The following is a 17,754-nucleotide window of genomic DNA, read 5'->3' on the forward strand; positions in this document are numbered from 1 at the left end:
TTTTAAATTTTTTTTAGAAAAAAAATTTTAAAAAGTACATCAAGTATTTAGTACAGTGTTTGTAGTATGGTTCTCTAGTACCATAGAGTAGGGGACTGAGGGATTAATATGTGGTAAATGCTGATATTATCTGATACTGGCATCCTGAAATCTCCATAAGCACCCTGAGTTTTCTTTAGTCAGGTTATATCCCTTGATTCTCTTCTCTCTGTGTTCCAGGTGTTGTTTCATATGTTAGTGAAGACATGGAAGGGTTCAATCCTCTTCTCCACTTATTTTACCTGAGCTCCAGTTATCAGTCCTGTGTGGGAACTTTGATTGCCCCTCAGTGGGTGTTGACAGCAGCACACTGCTTTTTACCGTAAGTGATGGGGATCTGTCCATTTGGCTCCAAGGCTGCAGGGCTCCGTATATTAATGTGTGTTGGTTTATATACATATTGGTGTATACCTGCAATGATAACCTCGTGGTATATACCTCTAGAGTATATAATTAGGAGTGGCATTGTTGGACCATAGAGGATGCAAATGTTCACTTTTGCACATCTGCCAGCAATTTATAAGCATTTTCCTACATTGGGTATTGTCAAACTTTTTTGTTATTTTGCTGGTTGTGTCAAATTTCTTGTTACACTCTTAATTTTATCTTTATCAGTAGTTGATGATTGGCATAACTTGTTTCTTCCTTTCCTTTTCTACCCTACTCCTTCTGCTAATAGAGTTTCTTCTGGGAAATACTGTTTCATGGTCTTTGAACATTTCATGAATTAAAAAAAATTGCTTTGTAGGACTTCTATAAATGTTCTAGTTATTACTCTTTTGCCAATTACATATGTTGAAAATACCTTCTTCCAGTTTGTGGCTCAGTCTTCTCTTTATGTGTATTTTGGCAAAAAGAGCTCTTTACTTGAGTATAATTCAATTTAACACTTAAATTGTCAGTCTTTTATGGTTATTTGTGGTTATTGAGTCTTTTTTAAAAATATTTTATTTATTTATTCTTGAGAGACAGAGAGAGAGAGGCAGAGCATAGGCAGAGGGAGAGAAGCAGGCTCCATGCAGGGAGCCTGATGTGGGATTCGATCCCGGGATTCCAGGATCACGCACTGGGCCAAAGGCAGGCGCTAAACCACTGAGCCACCCAGGTGCCCCATGGTTATTGAGTATTGTGCCTAGTTGAAAACACCTTTATGATACCAAGATCAGAAAAGATACTTATTTCTAGAGTATGTATGTATGTATGTATGTATTTATTTATTTATTTTAAAAAAGATTTTATTTATTTATTAGAGAGAGAGAGAGAGAGAACACAAGCTGAGGGGGCAGTAGAAGCAGAGGGAGAAGCAGACTCCTTGATGAGCAGGGAGCGTGATCTGGGGCCCGATCCCAGGACCCTGACATCATCATCTGAGCCAAAGGCAGATGCTTTAACCAACTGAGCCACCCAGGTGTCCCTATTTCTAGAGTTTTTAAAGTTTTGATTTAATATTTAAATATTTTTGTCATTTGGAATTGATTTTTATGAATGATGTGAAGTAGGAATCCAGTTTCATTTTTTAAAACATAGTAAGCTAAGTATCCAAATATGATTTATCTAATGGTTCCTTCTTCAGTGATGTGCAGCACCACTTATGTCACCTATCAAAGTTCTTCTATCTGAAAAAACAAAGTTTTTCTATCTGTGCATGGGTCTGTTTCTGGGCTCTCCCTACTGCTGCGTTGGTTTATTTATTATGGACCAATACCTCAATATCTTAATAATTATGACTTTATTATAATTTGTGATGTCTGATAGGGTAGGCCAGCCATGTTTTTCTTTATCAGGAACACTTAAGTATTTTTAAATAGATTTTAAAATCAACTTCTCAAGTTCTATGAAAAAGTTTGTTGGGATTTATTTGGAATTGCTTTGATTTGTTGTATTAGTTGGGAAGAATTAATATTTTTCTGGTCATGATTATTCCTAGCCATGGATCTGGCATGTCTCTCTACTTATTTTGGTTTCCCTTTGATGCATTTCAATAGTTTTATATTATCTCATACATGTCTTATACATATCTTATTAAATTTATTCTTAAAATGCTTTATATTTTTCTATTATATTTTAATTGAGGTACTTTCAGAAAATTATATTTTCTGCTTATTAATGATGATGGAAATGCAGTTGGCATTCATAAATTTATCTAATGGCTTTAGCTTTGTTATACTCTCTTACTATTTCTAGTAATTTATGTATATGTTCCTGTGGATTTTCTGTTCACTAACTTTGAAAAGAGCCATTTTCATTATTATTTTAATTCTCAATAATTTAAAAAAATGTCCACATGATTAAATCTTTCATTCATAAGTTTAGAATTTGGAAGGATAAATTTTGGGGGGTTAACTTTCCAAATTAAAAAAATATTTGAGTTCTAGTTTAATTGTTTTATGTTCATAGAGTATGATCAATGTGATACTGATTCTTTGAAAAGAATTAAGACTTGCTTTCTGGACTAGTATACAGTCAATTTTTATAAATCCTCATGTGTTTGAAAGAATGCACACTCATTTTTTTGGGTAGAAGTTTCTATATATATCAAACTTTAATTGTGTAGTTCAAGTCTTCAGTATCCTTACTAAGTTTTTTCTTAATATCTATAATGTATAGATTTATGTTGAAATATTCTTCTGTATTTAGATTTATCAAAATAGTTCTATAAATTTATTACTTTTTGTTTTTTAAAAATATTTTTAGGCTATTTTGTTAAGTATATGTAAATGTAGGTACTTTGTGCATTCCCAGTAAATCAAAGCTATTACTATATGTTATTGCTTTCTCTCATATAGATAATATTTTTTGTCTTAAATCCTATTTGTCAGTTATTAATATGCCAATGCTGTTCCTTTTTTGGTTGGTTAGTATTATCCTAGTATATCATTTTATATCTTTTCTACCCTTCTGTATCTTTTTGATTTAAATATGTCTATTAATTTACATATAGTAAGATTTTTAAAAATGCAATTTACAATTTCTATCTTTTAACTGGCAAGTTTCGGCCATTTGTATTTATTTTGATTATTGCTATATTCAGACTAATTTCTACCTATTTTGAATTTCTACTCTTTTTATATTTGTCTAAAATACTTTTGTTTTATTATTTAATATTTTAGGTACCTTTTAATTCTTCTTTCATTTTTATGAGGAATATACAACCTATTCTTGTAGCCATTGTTTTATAAATTTTAATATAGAGATTTAATGTAATAGTTCAAAGTTAAAGAATATTCACATGCCCTTCTTTTTTTATTTCAAGTTTTCATTTAATTTCTAGTTAGTTAACATATATGGTAAATTTGGTTTCAGATGTAGAATTTAGTGATTCATCATATATAACACTCAGTGCTCATCACAAGTGACCTCCTTAATACCCATCATCCATTTAGCCCATCCCCTGCTCACCTCCCTCCATCAGCCTTCAGTTTGTAGGGTAGTTAAGAGTCTCTTATGGTTTGCTTCCCTCTCTCTTTTTTCCCCTTCCCTTAAGTTCATCTGTTTTATTTCTTAAATTCCACATGAGTGAAATCATATGGTATTTGTCTTTCTTTGACTGACTTATTTCCCTTAGCATAATACTCGCTAGCTCCATCTACATTGTTGCAAATGGCAAGATTTCATTCTTTTTGATGGCTGAGTAATGTTCCAGTGTGTGTGTGTGTGTGTGTGTGTGTGTGTGTGTGTGTGTATCTTTGTCCATTCATCAGTCTGGACATTTGGGCTTTTCCCATAATTTGGCTATTGTTGATAATGATGTTATAAATACCAGGGTGCATGTGCCCTTTCAAATCAGTATTTTTGTATCCTTTGGGCAAATACTAGTAGCACAATTGCTGGATCATAGGGTAGTTCTATTTTTAATTTTAGGGAACCTCCACACTGTTTTCCAGAGTGGCTGTACCAGTTCGCATTCCCACCAACAGTGTAAGAGGGTTCCTGTTTCTCCACACCCTCACCAACATATGTTGTTTCCTGTCTTGTTAATTTTAGCCATTCTCACCAGTGTAAAGTGGTATCTCATTGTGGTTTTGATTTGTATTTCCCTGATGACAAGTGATCAGGAGCATTTTTTTCATGTGCTTCTTGGCCATGTGTATGTCTTCTTTGGAGAAATGTCTGTTCATGTCTTCTGCCCATTTCTTGACTGATTTGTTTGTTTTTGAGTGTTGAGTTTGATAAGTTCTTTTTTTTAATTTTAAGAGGTGTGTGTGTGTGTGTGTATATATATTTAAGATTTATTTATTTATTCATGAGAGACACAGAAAGAGGTAGAGACATAGGCAGAGGGAGGAAAAGCAGGCTCCTCACAGGGAGTCTGATGTGGGACTCAATCCTGGATCCTGGGATTATACCCTGAGCTGCAGGCAGATGCTCAACTGCTGAGTCACACAGGCATCCCGAGTTTGATAAATTTTTTATAGATCTTGGATACTAGCCTTTTATCTGATATGTCATTTGCAAATATCTTCTCCCATTCTGTAGATTGCCTTTTAGTTTTAGTTCCAATAGTTCACTATTGCTTTTGTCCCTTGCCTTTATAGATGTGTCTTGCAAGAAGTTGCTGTGGCCAAGCTAAAAAAGTTTGCTGTCTGTATTCTCCTCTAGGATTTTGATGGATTCCTGTCTCACATTTAGGTCTTTCATCCATTTTGAGTTTATCTTTACGTATGATATAAGAGAATGATCCAGTTTCATTGTTCTACATGTGGCTGTCCAATTTTCCCAACACCATTTATTGAAATAACTTTTTTCCATTGGATATTCTTTCCTGCTTTATCGAAGATCAGTTGACCATACAGCTGAGAGTCCATTTCTGGGTTCTCTGTTCTGTTCCATTGGTCTATGTGTTTGTTTTTGTGCCAGTACTATACTGTCTTGATGATCACAGCTTTGTAATACAGCTTGAAGTCAGGTATTGTGATGCCCCCAGCTTTGGTTTCCTTTTTCAATATTTCTCTGGCTATTTGGGGTCTTTTCTGGTTCCAAACCTTAGGATTGTTTGTTCCAACCCTGTGAAGGAAGTCCATGGTATTTTGATAAGGATTGCATTGAATGTATACATTGCTCTGGGTACACATTTTCACAATATTCATTCTTCCAATCCATGAGCATGGAATGTTTTCCCATCTCTTTGTGTCTCCCTCAATTTCTTTCATAAGTATTCTGTAGTTAATAAAGTACAGATCCTTTACCTCTCAGGTTAGGGTTTTTTCCTAGGTATCTTATGGTTTTGAGAGCAATTGTAATTGGGATTGATTCCCTAATTTCTCTTTCTTCAGTCTCATTGTTAGTGTATAGATTTCTGTGCATTGATTTTGTAGCATGACACATTGCTGAATTGCTATATGAATTCTAGCAATTTTGGGGTGGAGTCTTTTGGGTTCTCCATGTACAATATCATGTCATCTGTGAAGAGTGAGCATTTGACTACTTCTTTGCCAATTTGGGTGCCTTTTATTTCTTTTTGTTGTCTGATTGCTGAGACTAGGACTGCTAGCACTATGTTGAACAACAATGGTGAGAGTGGGCATTCCTGTTGTGTATCCCCATTGAGAATGATATTCAAAGTAGGCTTTTTGTAGATGGCTTTTATGATTTTGAGATATGTTCCCTCTATCCCTATACTTTGAAGACTTTCAATCAGGAAAGGATGCTGTATTTTGTCAAATGCTTTCTCTGCATCAAATGAGAGGATCATATGGTTCTTGTCTTTTCTTTTATTAATGTGATCTGTTGTGTTGATTGATTTATGAATGTTGAACCACCTCTGTATCCCAGGGATAAATCCCACTTGGTCATGATGACTAATCCTTTTAATGTACTGTTGGATCCTATTGGCTAGTATCTTGGTGAGTATTTTGATACCCATGTTCATCTGTGATATTGGTCTGTAATTCTCGTTTTTGATGGAGTCTTCATCTGGTTTTGGGATCAAGATAATGCTGGCCTCATAGAATGAGTTTGGAGATATTCCCTCAATTTCTATCCTTTGAAACAGCTTTAGTATAATAGGTATTATTTCTTTTTTAAATGTTTGGTAGAATTCCCCTGGGAAGCGAGCTGGCCCTGGACTTTTGTTTCTTGGGAAGTTTTTGATGACTGCTTCAGGTTCCTCTCTGGTTATTGATCTGTTCAGATTTTCTATTTCTTTCTGTTTCAGTTTTGGTAATTTGTAGGTTGGTTTCCAGGAATGTATGCATTTCTTCCAGCTTGCCTAATTTGTTGGCATATAGTTGCTCATAATACATTTTAAAAATTGTTTGTATTTCCTTGGTGTTGGTTGTGATCTCTCCTCTTTCATTCATGATTTTATTAATTTGAGTCTTTTTTCTTTTTAATAAGTCTTGCTAGGGGTTTATCTATCTTACTAATTCTTTCAAAGAACCAGCCCCTGGTTTCATTGATCTGTTCTATACTTCTTCTGGTCTCTATTCATTGAGTTCTCTAATCTTTATTATTAATCTTTATTATTTCTCTTCTTTTGCTTGCTGTAGGCTTTATTTGCTAAATCTTTTAAACTCTTCTCTAATTTCCTGGTTGACCCATTGATCTTTTAGTAGGATGCTCTTTAATCTCCAAGTGTTTGGTAACCTCCAAATTTCTTCTTGTAATTGAGTTCTAGTTTCAAAGCATTGTGGTCTGAAAATATGCAAGGAATAATCCCAGTCTTTTGGTATCGATTGAGACCTAATTTGTGACCCAGTATGTGTTCTATTCTGGAGAAAGTTCCATGTGCACTTGAGAAGAATGTGTATTCTGTTGCATTTGGATGTAAAGTTCTGTATATATCTGTGAAATCCATTTGGTCCCATGTGTCATTTGCCCTTGTTTCTTTGGTGATCTTCTGCTTAGAAGATCTGTCCTTTGCTCAGAGTGCCATGTTGGAGTCTCCTACTATTAATATATTATTTATGTCTCTCTTTACTTTGATTATTAATTGGTTGATATAATTGGCTTCTCCCACATTAGGGGCATAGATATTCATAATTGTTAGGTCTTCTTGTTGGATAGACCCTTTAAATATGATATAGTGTCCCTCTTAATCTAATTTATCTGATATGAGGATTGCTACCCCAGCTTTCTTTTGAGGACCATTTGAATGGTAAATGGTTCTCTACCCCTTCATTTTCAGGCTGGAGGTGTCCTTAGGTCTAAAATGAGTCTCTTATAGGCAGCATATAGATGGGTCTTGCTTTTTTATACAGTCTAATACCCTGTGTCTTTTTTTTTAAGATTTTTTATTTTATTATTTACCCATGAGAGAGAGAGAGGGCAGAGACACAGGCAGAGGGAGAAGCAGGCTCCATGCAGGAAGCCCAACATGGGACTCAATCCTGGGTCTCCAGGATCAGGCCCTGGGCTGAAGGCGGCGCTAACCACTGAAGCCACCCAGGCTGCCCTACCCTGTGTCTTTTGACTGGAGCATGTAGCCCATTCACATTCAGAGTAACTATTGAGAGATATGAATTTAGCTTCATAGTATTATCTTACAGTACCTGTTTCTGTGAATTGTTTCTTTGGGCTCCCTCTTTGCTTAGGGGTCCCCCTTAATATTTCTTACAGAGCTGGTTTGGTGGTCACATAGTCTTTCAGTTTCTGTCTATCCTGGAAGCTCTTCACCTCTCCTTCTATTTTGAATGACAGCCTTGCTGGATACAATATTCTTGGCTGCATGTTTTTTCTTGTTTAGTACCCTGAATATATCTTGCCAGCTCTTTCTGGCCTGCCAGATAGGATAGGTTTGCTGTTAATCTGATATTTCTTGCCATATAAGTTAGGAATCTCTTGTCATGAGTGCTTTTAGGATTTTTTCTTTATCTCTGAAATTTTCAAGCTTCACTATTATATGTTGGGGTATTGATCAGTTTTTGTTGATCTTTTGTTCTTTTGGTTATGAATTCCTGTTTCCTTTCCCAGATTAGGGAGGTTTTCACCTATGATTTGTTCAAACATATTTTCTGGTTCTCTCTTTCTCTCTCCACACCCTTTGGAATCCCAATAAGACAAATGCTATTCTTTCTCAAATTATCACTTAATTCTCAGAGTCTCTCCTCATTGGCTCTTAGTTATTTTTCTCTCTTTTCCTCAGCTTTCTTCCTTTCGATAATTTTGTGTTCTATGCCACTCACTCTCTCCTACCTCATTAACCCTAACTGTTAGAGCATCCAGTTTAGGCTGCGTCTCAGTTAAAGTATTTTTATTTTCAGCCTGATTAGATCTCATTTCTACAGTAAGAGAATCTCTAGAGTCTTTGTGCTTTTTTTCAAGAGCCATCAGTAATTTAATAATTTTAATCCTGAATTCTATATCTGACATCTTACTTAAATCTATATCCATTAGATCTATGGCCAAGAGTATTACTTCTGGTTATTTCTTTTATGATGAATTCTTCCTTCTAGTCATTTTGTCCAGTGCAGAATGGCAGTATGAGTAAGCAGAGTCAAAAATATCAACCATGACCTAAGTAAAATATACCCTAGGCAATTCTGAAGATGTCAGGGACCAGAAAAAAAACCCCACCACAAATGTGAAAAAATTTTTAAAAATTGTAAAAATTTTAAAACAGTGTGTGTGTGTGTGGGGGGGGATAAGTGGGGGAGAAAGAATATAGTCTTACAGTGGACAAAGATGGTGATCCTCTTGGTTCCAAGTGTATTTTTTTCTGTATGTTAGATGGCACTAAATTCCAAATTCATATAAAAAAGCAAAACTTCTATAGAGAAACAACAGCAACAATAAAAACAAAAATAAGAAGAAAAAAAGGAGGGAAGGATGGGAAGGAAGAGAGAATATAATGTCACAGAGTGGACCAATAACAGTGTTCCACTTGGTTCTGAGTGTATTTGTAGAAGGTATTAACTCCAAAATTATAAAACAAAACAAACTTAAAAAACAAAACTCCCCCCAAATTTACATATCTACAAAAATTAAATTGAATATGTTGAAAAGAGACCAAAAATGAAGAATATGTAATTGTTAAAATATGAAAATCAAAATGGAAAAAAAACTTAAAAATGAAGAATTGATAAAATATTGTAGTTAAGATAGGAGAGAAAAAAAGAATATTAGAAAATTTTAACCTGAAAGATAAATGAATCATAAGGAAGAAACCTCGAGTTGTATGTACTATTTTCCCTCAGTCCTAGAGCTTTCCAGTGCTGGTTGGTCAGTAAACTTGCTATTCACCTGTTCTTCCAGGTGGTCTTCTGGGGGAAGGGCCTGCTGTGCTGATTGTCAGGTGTCTGTGGCTGGGTGGAGATAGCCCCGCCCCTTTCCAGGTGTCTGAGCTCTCCAGAAGTTTGTCCTATGAGGCCTTTGTTCTCTGGAGGCTACACCTCTCCCAGGTGAAAGGAAAAAAAAAAAAAACATGGTGCCAGATCTCTAGCCTGAGAGCCAAGAGCTCCCAGTAGACACTGAATTGCAGTCTCCCAGTGGATGCTGGCTCAGATCCTCCTGGAGGCAGGCGTGGGGGCACTGGTTCATACAATTTGAAGGGCGCCTGGTGGTGGGAGAACTTTTGCCGCCTTTTGCCCTCCCTGGTTTCTGCCTCTCCTGGAGGGATTAGAGGATAGCACACTTCTGCCCACTGCTGGGCCCTGGGGTGGGGAGCATTCACCCCCTGGAGTGTGCACCTGCTCTGCCTTCCTGGCAACAATCAGAGAGTTGCTGCATTCCAGTCCTTTACCAGGACCCAGGGCGTCAGTGGTCCCTTTATCCATCCATGGTTTGTGGTTTGCGTCACAAGTTGAGCTTTCTCCTGGGTGCCTCTGTTCTTCCTGTGCCTCTGGGAATATTGGGATCTCCTTGTCCCTCCTGCAGTTCTGCCCTGTTTCACCACTGAGCACTTTTCAGGCAAGGAAGACTCTTTCAGGACCAGATTTCTAAAGGACCCAATTGAACGCCCTAGTGCTATAACTGCTTTCCAGCAGCTGCTTGCAAAGGCTCCCTCTCCCTGCCATTTATCTTCTGATATATCTCTTCCATTTCTCTTTGCATTACTACCTTGCAAGAAGTGATCACTTTTCTCTCTGTAGTGTTCCAGCTATTCTTTCTTTCCATCTCAGGTTAAATTCATAGGTGTTCAGGATGGTTTGAAAGTTAGCTAGCTAAATTTGGGGGACTAAATGAAAATGAGGATACTTATGATTTCACCATCTTACCTCCCCCCTCTGCTCTAGTCTTTCTTATTTCCCTTCTTCTGCTGACTTGAGGCTTTATTTGCTCTTCCTTTTCTAGGTCCTTTATGTGTAAGGTAGGTTCTCACATGCTTACTTAGTTATATTGCCTCCATATCCCTCAGAGGGAACCACTGTTCTCTTGCTTTTCCACCACAGTTTGTTTTTCCTGCTGAAGAGTTGCCTTAAGCTGAAATTCACTCACTCCAATTTGCCAGAATCATCTATTTATCATGAGTTATTTTCCATATAAACCTTTGTATTTAGTTATATTTCATGATAAATTAAATCACAAAATTTCTTAAGGGAAGGAAAAAAGAGACATAGGGGAAGGATAAGAGAAAATATTAGAGGGTACCAGTTTTAGATATTTATTAAATTTAATACCTTCAACAGGAATGTCTTCTTCAGCAAGAAAGGAGAGTAATATTAGCACAGAAAAAGCTAATTTGACAAACACAGATGCACAAGAGAGTTACTACAACTGAATTAAACAGTAAGTCAGGCCTAACAGTTCCAGCAAGTTGTATAATTAAAACAACAGTACTCATTAATTCCCAGGGTATGGGAATGGAGGGATGGGGGTCATTAATGATCTCTCATTTAGAAAGACAAGAGAAAGAATGTTAACATGAAGGTGTCTTCCTTTTTGTTCAAATGTATCTGTCAAATGAGCAATTTTGCTCTTGTCAAAAGTTCCTCCTAGTGGCCACTGCAATTTCATATTGTTCTGGGAGAATTATGCCAATTGGAGAGCTATCTTATGCATTTAAACAGAAAAGGAGCATGTGTTTGGTATAGAGAATCAAATAGACTGAGATGATCCAATGAGAACTGCAGCAGTCAGTAAAAAACAACTTGGCCAAAGACCAGTCATCCCCATCTGGGGACCCAGAAAAATCCTTCACTGCAAACAGATTTTAAAAAGTATGGTAGTTCTCAGGAACACAGCAGAACAAAGGAAAATCCTTATATTGTCCAATATCTTGTAAAAGTAACCCAAAGCAAAATTTGTCTAAAGTACGTTGCTCTGATGAGACCTTTTAAACTTGTCAGTCCTTGGGCTTGGCTCAAGGTTGAATTTATCAGGCTTGTTCCTATCCTATCTCTTTATTTTTATTTTTTAAAGGTATGTATATGTATGTATGTATGTATGTATGTATGTATGTATTTATGAGAGAGAAAGGGAGAGTATGTGCATGCCACCAGGGGGAGGGGGGGAGGAGGAGAGAGAAGGACAAGCAGACTCCCTGCCGAGTGCAGAGCCCAACATGAGACTTGATCCCACAACCCTGAGATCATGACCTGAGCCAAAATGAAGTCAGATGCTTAACCAACTGAGCCACTCATGGCACCCCCTTGTCCTATCTCTTTAAACTTTATCCTGTAACATTCCATAACATGACAAATTGAGAGACAGTTGGTACTATTGTTAGGAGACAATGTGATCTTAATATTTGGGAGCTCAACAAAAACATTGGTGCTCAGTACCAATATGGTACTTGTTCTACTCTTGTGATTGGAGAAATCCCTGAGTGGGAGACTCAGAGGCTTCATGGAAGTACCGTTCTTGAGCCATGTTAGTGAGTTGATCTAAACTGGATCTCATTGGAACATACAAGATTTTTGACTTTTGTTCTCCCAAAGGACCACCAGAAAACCCTGTTAATCCAGCAGTTTTGATAAACATGAGTAGAGGATAGTATATTCAGGTGATCCTTCCTAGCTTTAGAATATTTAAACTCTCAAAGGTGTTACTCATTTCCTCTGTACAATTTCACATTTCCTATTCACCCCCAGCTCCCAAAGGAACCTCCCTAACAGAGCCTACTACTTTCATAAAAGCTCTGACTATCCATTTGCATGCTTCTTTCTGCTGTTTCTAGGTCTTGAATTGGAGCTTCTTTCTAGAATTATGCTAAGAGTAGAGCCCAAGCCATTGCATTGCTTAACTCCTGGAGGCACTATTCACGTTATAGTCTATGTGAATAGCAACGCATTGGCTTATATAATGCATAACCTCCATGACCACATATGCTACACATAAAGGATTAAGTGGACAAATATGAGAGGAAACAGTTAAATGGGTTACCATAGAAGGAAATTGTGCGTGCGCACACACGCATCTGTGTGTGTGTGTGTCTGTCTGTCTGTGTGATTAGCCTTGGAATCTGAGAGTATCAGTCTTTTTTCTCTTTTAATTTTTCAGAGATCTTCAGATCATCTTTTATGGCAGCTTCACGAATCTTCGAGACTTTACTGGGGAGATCCTACCTTATGAGAGGATCTTCATCCACCCAAACTTCACTGCTACCTCTCCTAAAGATGACCTCATGTTGATAAAGCTGGCTATACCTTTTACCTTCTTCTCCACAAGGCATTTACAGTGGCCTACTTTCAAGAATGCAGTTAAAGATTGCTTGATTCACACTTGGTTAGAGAATAAATACTTTATTGGTGAGTGACTATCACAAAGAAGAGTTAGTTCTTAGATATATTTACATCTTTAGGATCTCTGAATTAGGGGAAGGAATTGGAAACTTATCAGGCTAGTGCCAGATTTCTAAGCACATGTATAAAGCTAGAAAGGGAACAACAGTATTGGCTTTTTAGAGTAGAAGAAGTGATCTTTAGGGCTTTGGGGATCAAATCCTAATCGAAGTGTTGCATATATGGATCACATTGGCACACTGCAGGGGCTGGAATTCAGCAATCTATGTTTGAGTATTGATTCTAACATTCATCATAGGTTTATGAACAAATTCTTTTACTTCTTTGAATCTTAATTTGCAAATTGGTCAAAATCATATTTTTCTCTTTACCTAAAAGGAGTGATATCGTTATCAATTATAACAATGGTAGTAACTACCATTTGTTGATCACTAATTGTGTACCAAGCATGAAGCATCGGTACATATAGCCATTATCACATATCATATAGATAAGTTTCCTTGAGATTTATATCTTATAAGCCAGGAAAATAAGACTCAGGGAAATGAATTATCCAAGATCATCAGCTTGGCAATGACAGGGCTTGGATTCAGATTTTGTTTGATGTGTGCAGTGTCTTGAGATGTTTCTGAGAACCACCCTTTGATGCTGATAATCTGTCAGAGATGATAAACTGAGTAAGAAGATGTGTTTGATCCGTGGTTGTCCATTCTTACTGAGAAGAAGCCCTAAAGGAGGAGGAGGCAGGATGCTTTATGAAAAGGCAAACAGGAATCAAAGTCTCCTTTATTTTTTGTGCTTAGGAAATTCAAACAATAATCTTCAAAGCATCACAATTCAGATGAGCTCTAATATAAACTGCAAAAAATTATTGGGTGAAAAACTCCTAGAAGACATGTTTTGTATAGGACCCACACTAGGAAGTCAAGAACCCTGCCAGGTAAGTCTTCTTACCTCATTTGCCCCTAAGCTCAGTCTCTACTGTTTGTTGAGGTGCTGGATTTTTCAGTCAGGATAGGAGCTCAGAGAGTAAGGGAGCTGAAGAATGATGACTCTTTCTTTTCCACCCTGTCATAGAGATGATAGAAACAGATGTTGGGGAGTGGAAAGCTATCTCCCAGCGACTGTTTGGGAATACCTGTCTAGGGATGACTGGGAGGTGTAGGGGTAGTTAGTGCAATGGAGAGAAGCTTCCATACTGTATTCTTATATCTTGAACCCCTTTGCATGGTAAATGTAGTGGCTCTCATTTCTGTTCAGGTGTTGAGGAAATCTCAGGTGGGAAGGAAGTTCTGATCCCTCTACTCTATCTGGCAGGTGGTCACAGCTGCACCAGCCTTATGTGGCCGTGAATTACAAGGAATTTTGTCTTGGGAAACTGGATGTGTTCTAACAGGATACACTGTTGTCTTCACTGACCTACACAGCTACGTTCCGTGGATCAAGAACATTATGTCTACAAAATAAGCTGATATAGAGCTCCATTGACACACTTACCTCCCAGCTGATCCACAGCAATCATGCTATATATCTCAGTCCCAGTCTTTCATAGGATCTAGATCTGACTGGAGTTTCAAAAGAGATCGTTGATGACTCCTGAGTGTTGGCATGGCTCTAGTCTCTTTAACTGCTTCTTTGCTTATTCCTAACTCATGACTGAATGTTTAAAATATTGAAAACATGAGTGCTAGTCTCAAGAATTGGAATTCACTCAGGAATCTTTGTTGGATTCTACAAAACTCAAATATTTCTGTTAAAATACTCTCTGCCTTATCTTAAAAACACACAAAAAAAAACAAGTGGAACCGAGGGAAAATAACTACCAGGGGTCTATTTGGGCAAAGTGTAAATCATATAGCTGAGCGATAATTTACCAAAAGTTGGTCAGATGATTAGCAATTTTTCTAATGACCAGATGTCTCTTGGGTAAGTGTGTGTGTGTATGTTTGTATATATATATTGGTGGTTGTAGTTAGTTCCCATTAGTTACTTACAAGATCTATATAATTCATGTTTGCTTATTAGGTTTACTGAGGCCACCCAAAAGAATAAAACTATAATGTATATTTATAAATAATAGGATGGAATTTTTTCCCCAATGCATTTTCCTTCTGGTTTACTGCTTTTTATTTAAAATCACGCATGTTTTCTGAAAGGAGGGTACAAAGTGCTGGAGTTCTTGAGGATTTTGCCTGGGAGTTTTCATATATGCCTTTGGGTACTCATGATCACACACTTTCATCCACAAGTACACTGAAAAGTTGCTCATCATTCCAAAAATGTGTTCTTCAAATATTATTTTTCATTAATCCACGAGAGATTAAACTGATTTTATACTAAAGCCTATCCATTTTCATGTAAAAATATTGAACATTCAAGAAATTTATCTCAGAAATGTGAAATGCATTTTTATTCTGCCACATGCTGTGAAATAATTAGGATTTCTTAAAATTCAAATTGCTATCCAGTTGATTAAATCACCTATTTTTACACATTCACAAAAACAAAGAGTTTTTCCTTTTAAGACTTTCATGGCCATCAGAGAATGTGGAAAGTGCTTTGTATGCAGAGGAATAGTGTGGGAATTGGCAGCGCTTACTAACTTTGACAGTTTCCTCCTGTTTCACCCTTTTGTTGCCTAGTTAGTTAATTCCTATTTCTCCTGGTTGCTAACCATCCTTTTCATCCTTACCATATGCCAAGTTGTGTATTGTCATCAGCCAACTGAACTAGTTTCAAGAGAACTTTTTACTGAGATGATCTTCCTAACAACCTACGCTGAGTCCTGCCCTGTGTGCTCTTTGGCCTCATACTTACAGGTCTTACTATTTCCATTGTTCTAGGCTGAGTCAGGTATCTTAATTATGGATTGAGTCATGAATTCTTCGATTTGAGGGTCTTTTTTTCTTATTGATTGGGTCATGAATTCTTAATTTGAGGGTCTTTTTTCTTATTGATTGGGTCATGAATTCTTCAATTTGAGGGTCTTTTTTCTTCTTTATATTTTCTGGACTTGAGTTTTTCTTGTATAAATATCTTCTCTCTTTGTCATCTCATTCCTCAATTTGAAAAGGAAAAGGTCTACCTGTCTACCTATCTAGCTGTCTGTCTCTCTGTCTGCCTATCCATCTAATCATCATCTCTTCATCATCATCCATGTATCTAACTGAACCTAGGCTGTTTATCACACCACTAAATTTCGGTGTGTGTGAAAAGTTTTCTAATAATCCTATCAGTTTCACCCAATTTTATCCAATCCTGTATATGATTGATTCTAAAGATTTTTCTTTTCTCCCCTTCCTTTCCCTTCCTTCCTTCCTTCCTTCCTTCCTTCCTTCCTTCCTTCCTTCCTTCCTTCCTTCCTTCCTTCCTTTTCCACCACCTTTTTGGGCCTCTCTAAACTGGCTGGAGGCTGAGTTGAAGCTCTGAGCATGAATGGGTTTCATGTCCATAAGCTGAGACTATCCATGCCAAGTTGCCACACTACTTTAAAGCTTGTATAAAAAGTCACACTATCAGGCCTTAGTTTGGGCTTTTCAGTGCCTGTTAAGGGGAAGATGGCATCATCATGAATTCTGAGTAGTTGTAACCTGGGGCATGAACCTTGACTGCTGAGAAATGAGATGGGGGAGCCACACAGATAAATTCCCAGTGTTCTCACCTGGCTGTGGGCTGTTCAGAGGTGTGGGTTTGTCTCTTACATCTCCCTATAGCTTTGTTTCATGTATCTCCTTGCCTCGCTTCCATCTACTCCTCACTCTTTGTAACTGTCAAGTCATGTCAGGTCTTTAGTCCTTGCCTCTGCCTCTAAAGGACCACCTTTATTTTAATACGGCAACCAAAGTTCAGGAGTTGGTTTGTTCAAAATCAGTTGGCAGCAGCCCTTGGATTTGCATCTGGATCCCAGACCAAGCCAGATTGCTGTTAAGTGTTTCTAAATGTCTACTTTCATGTTTGTAATGTTCTTTTCACAGAACAGTAACAATCAGTTCAGAAACCAGCACTGGTCAGTGGACCATCACCATCCTGATAATACCAGCACTGCAAAAGCCCTGGGGTCTCGAGTTGTATTGCCTTTGCCATCTCTACCCTATATCTCCTTCCGGCAGCACTCACTGCTGGCAGATGTCAAAGGGACTTGTAATTTATCTATTATGTATTAAGTAATTTAAATGCCATTGCTTTCCTTCTTTATTTAGAGATGGAATTAATAGTTTAGGATCCTGGAACATCTCTCAAAAGTTCAAGAGAGCATTGTGTTTGATGGGGGAAAATAAAAGTTTGTTTTATTTAGATTATCATTTCACCTGGGCTGCATTCCGTCTTCCTGTATTGGGTCCCAAAGCTCTATAGCTCAATATATATATATTTTTAAAGATTCATTTATTTATTTGAGAGAGAGAGAGCGTGTGCATGCATGAGTGGGGGAAGGGACAGAGGGAAAGAGAGAATCTCAAGAAATTCTTTGCTGAGTGTGGAGCCTGATACAGGGCTCCATCTGAGGGCCCTGAAATCTGGCCTCAGCTGAAATCAAGAGTTGACATTTAACCGACTGGGCCACCTAGGTGCCCCAAAATATTTTTAAGTTTATTAAGAGAGAAAGTTCATTTGTAAGGGAGGTAGAAGACATTTAGAGGTTGATAGGAAGCTGTAGAGTCAGATAGATTTAGTTTCAAAATCTAGCCTCACTTATAATTTAACTGTGTGCTGGGGTAAATTATTTAAGCCCTTTAGATCTCAGTTTTGTCATTCTGAAAAAGGGGATAATAATAACTAGTGGCTAAGGGCTCAGGCTGTGGAGTTAGGCTGCTGGCATTTGCATCCTGGCTTTATACTTACAACTTCGGAGAGTCTTCTTGGGTGTGTTACATAACCTCTATTTCACTTTCCTTAAATATTAAAACAGAGTTAATGCCACTACTACCACATAGACTAGTTGCAGATTATAAATTACGTATTAAGTATCGAGTTCTTAAAAGATGGCATGGCATAGTACATAGTAAGATCTCCATAAATGTTAGATACTACCTTAGGAATAGGGTTGTTGTAGTGGTTGAATGAGATAACCAATGTAAAGCCTCTGACACATGAGAGA

At 37.3% G+C, this 17,754-nt stretch overlaps 1 protein-coding gene across 1 annotated transcript in view; it reads left to right on the forward strand.

The window, feature by feature from the left end:
* The window catches only part of LOC129515737 (putative inactive serine protease 58), a 33,056-nt gene extending 18,417 nt beyond the window's left edge, over window positions 1–14,639 (forward strand). Inside the window, exons 2-5 of the mRNA XM_055334772.1 lie at window positions 220–361; window positions 12,418–12,665; window positions 13,463–13,599; window positions 13,977–14,639. Of these exons, the coding sequence (XP_055190747.1) occupies window positions 220–361; window positions 12,418–12,665; window positions 13,463–13,599; window positions 13,977–14,126 (677 nt within the window). The 3' untranslated portion in view covers window positions 14,127–14,639. The remainder of the gene's footprint in view (window positions 1–219; window positions 362–12,417; window positions 12,666–13,462; window positions 13,600–13,976) is intronic.
* Window positions 14,640–17,754: the final 3,115 nt, after the last annotated feature.

Source organism: Nyctereutes procyonoides, unplaced genomic scaffold (genome assembly GCF_905146905.1).
Source record: "Nyctereutes procyonoides isolate TBG_1078 unplaced genomic scaffold, NYPRO_anot_genome, whole genome shotgun sequence".
NCBI lineage: Eukaryota > Metazoa > Chordata > Mammalia > Carnivora > Canidae > Nyctereutes > Nyctereutes procyonoides.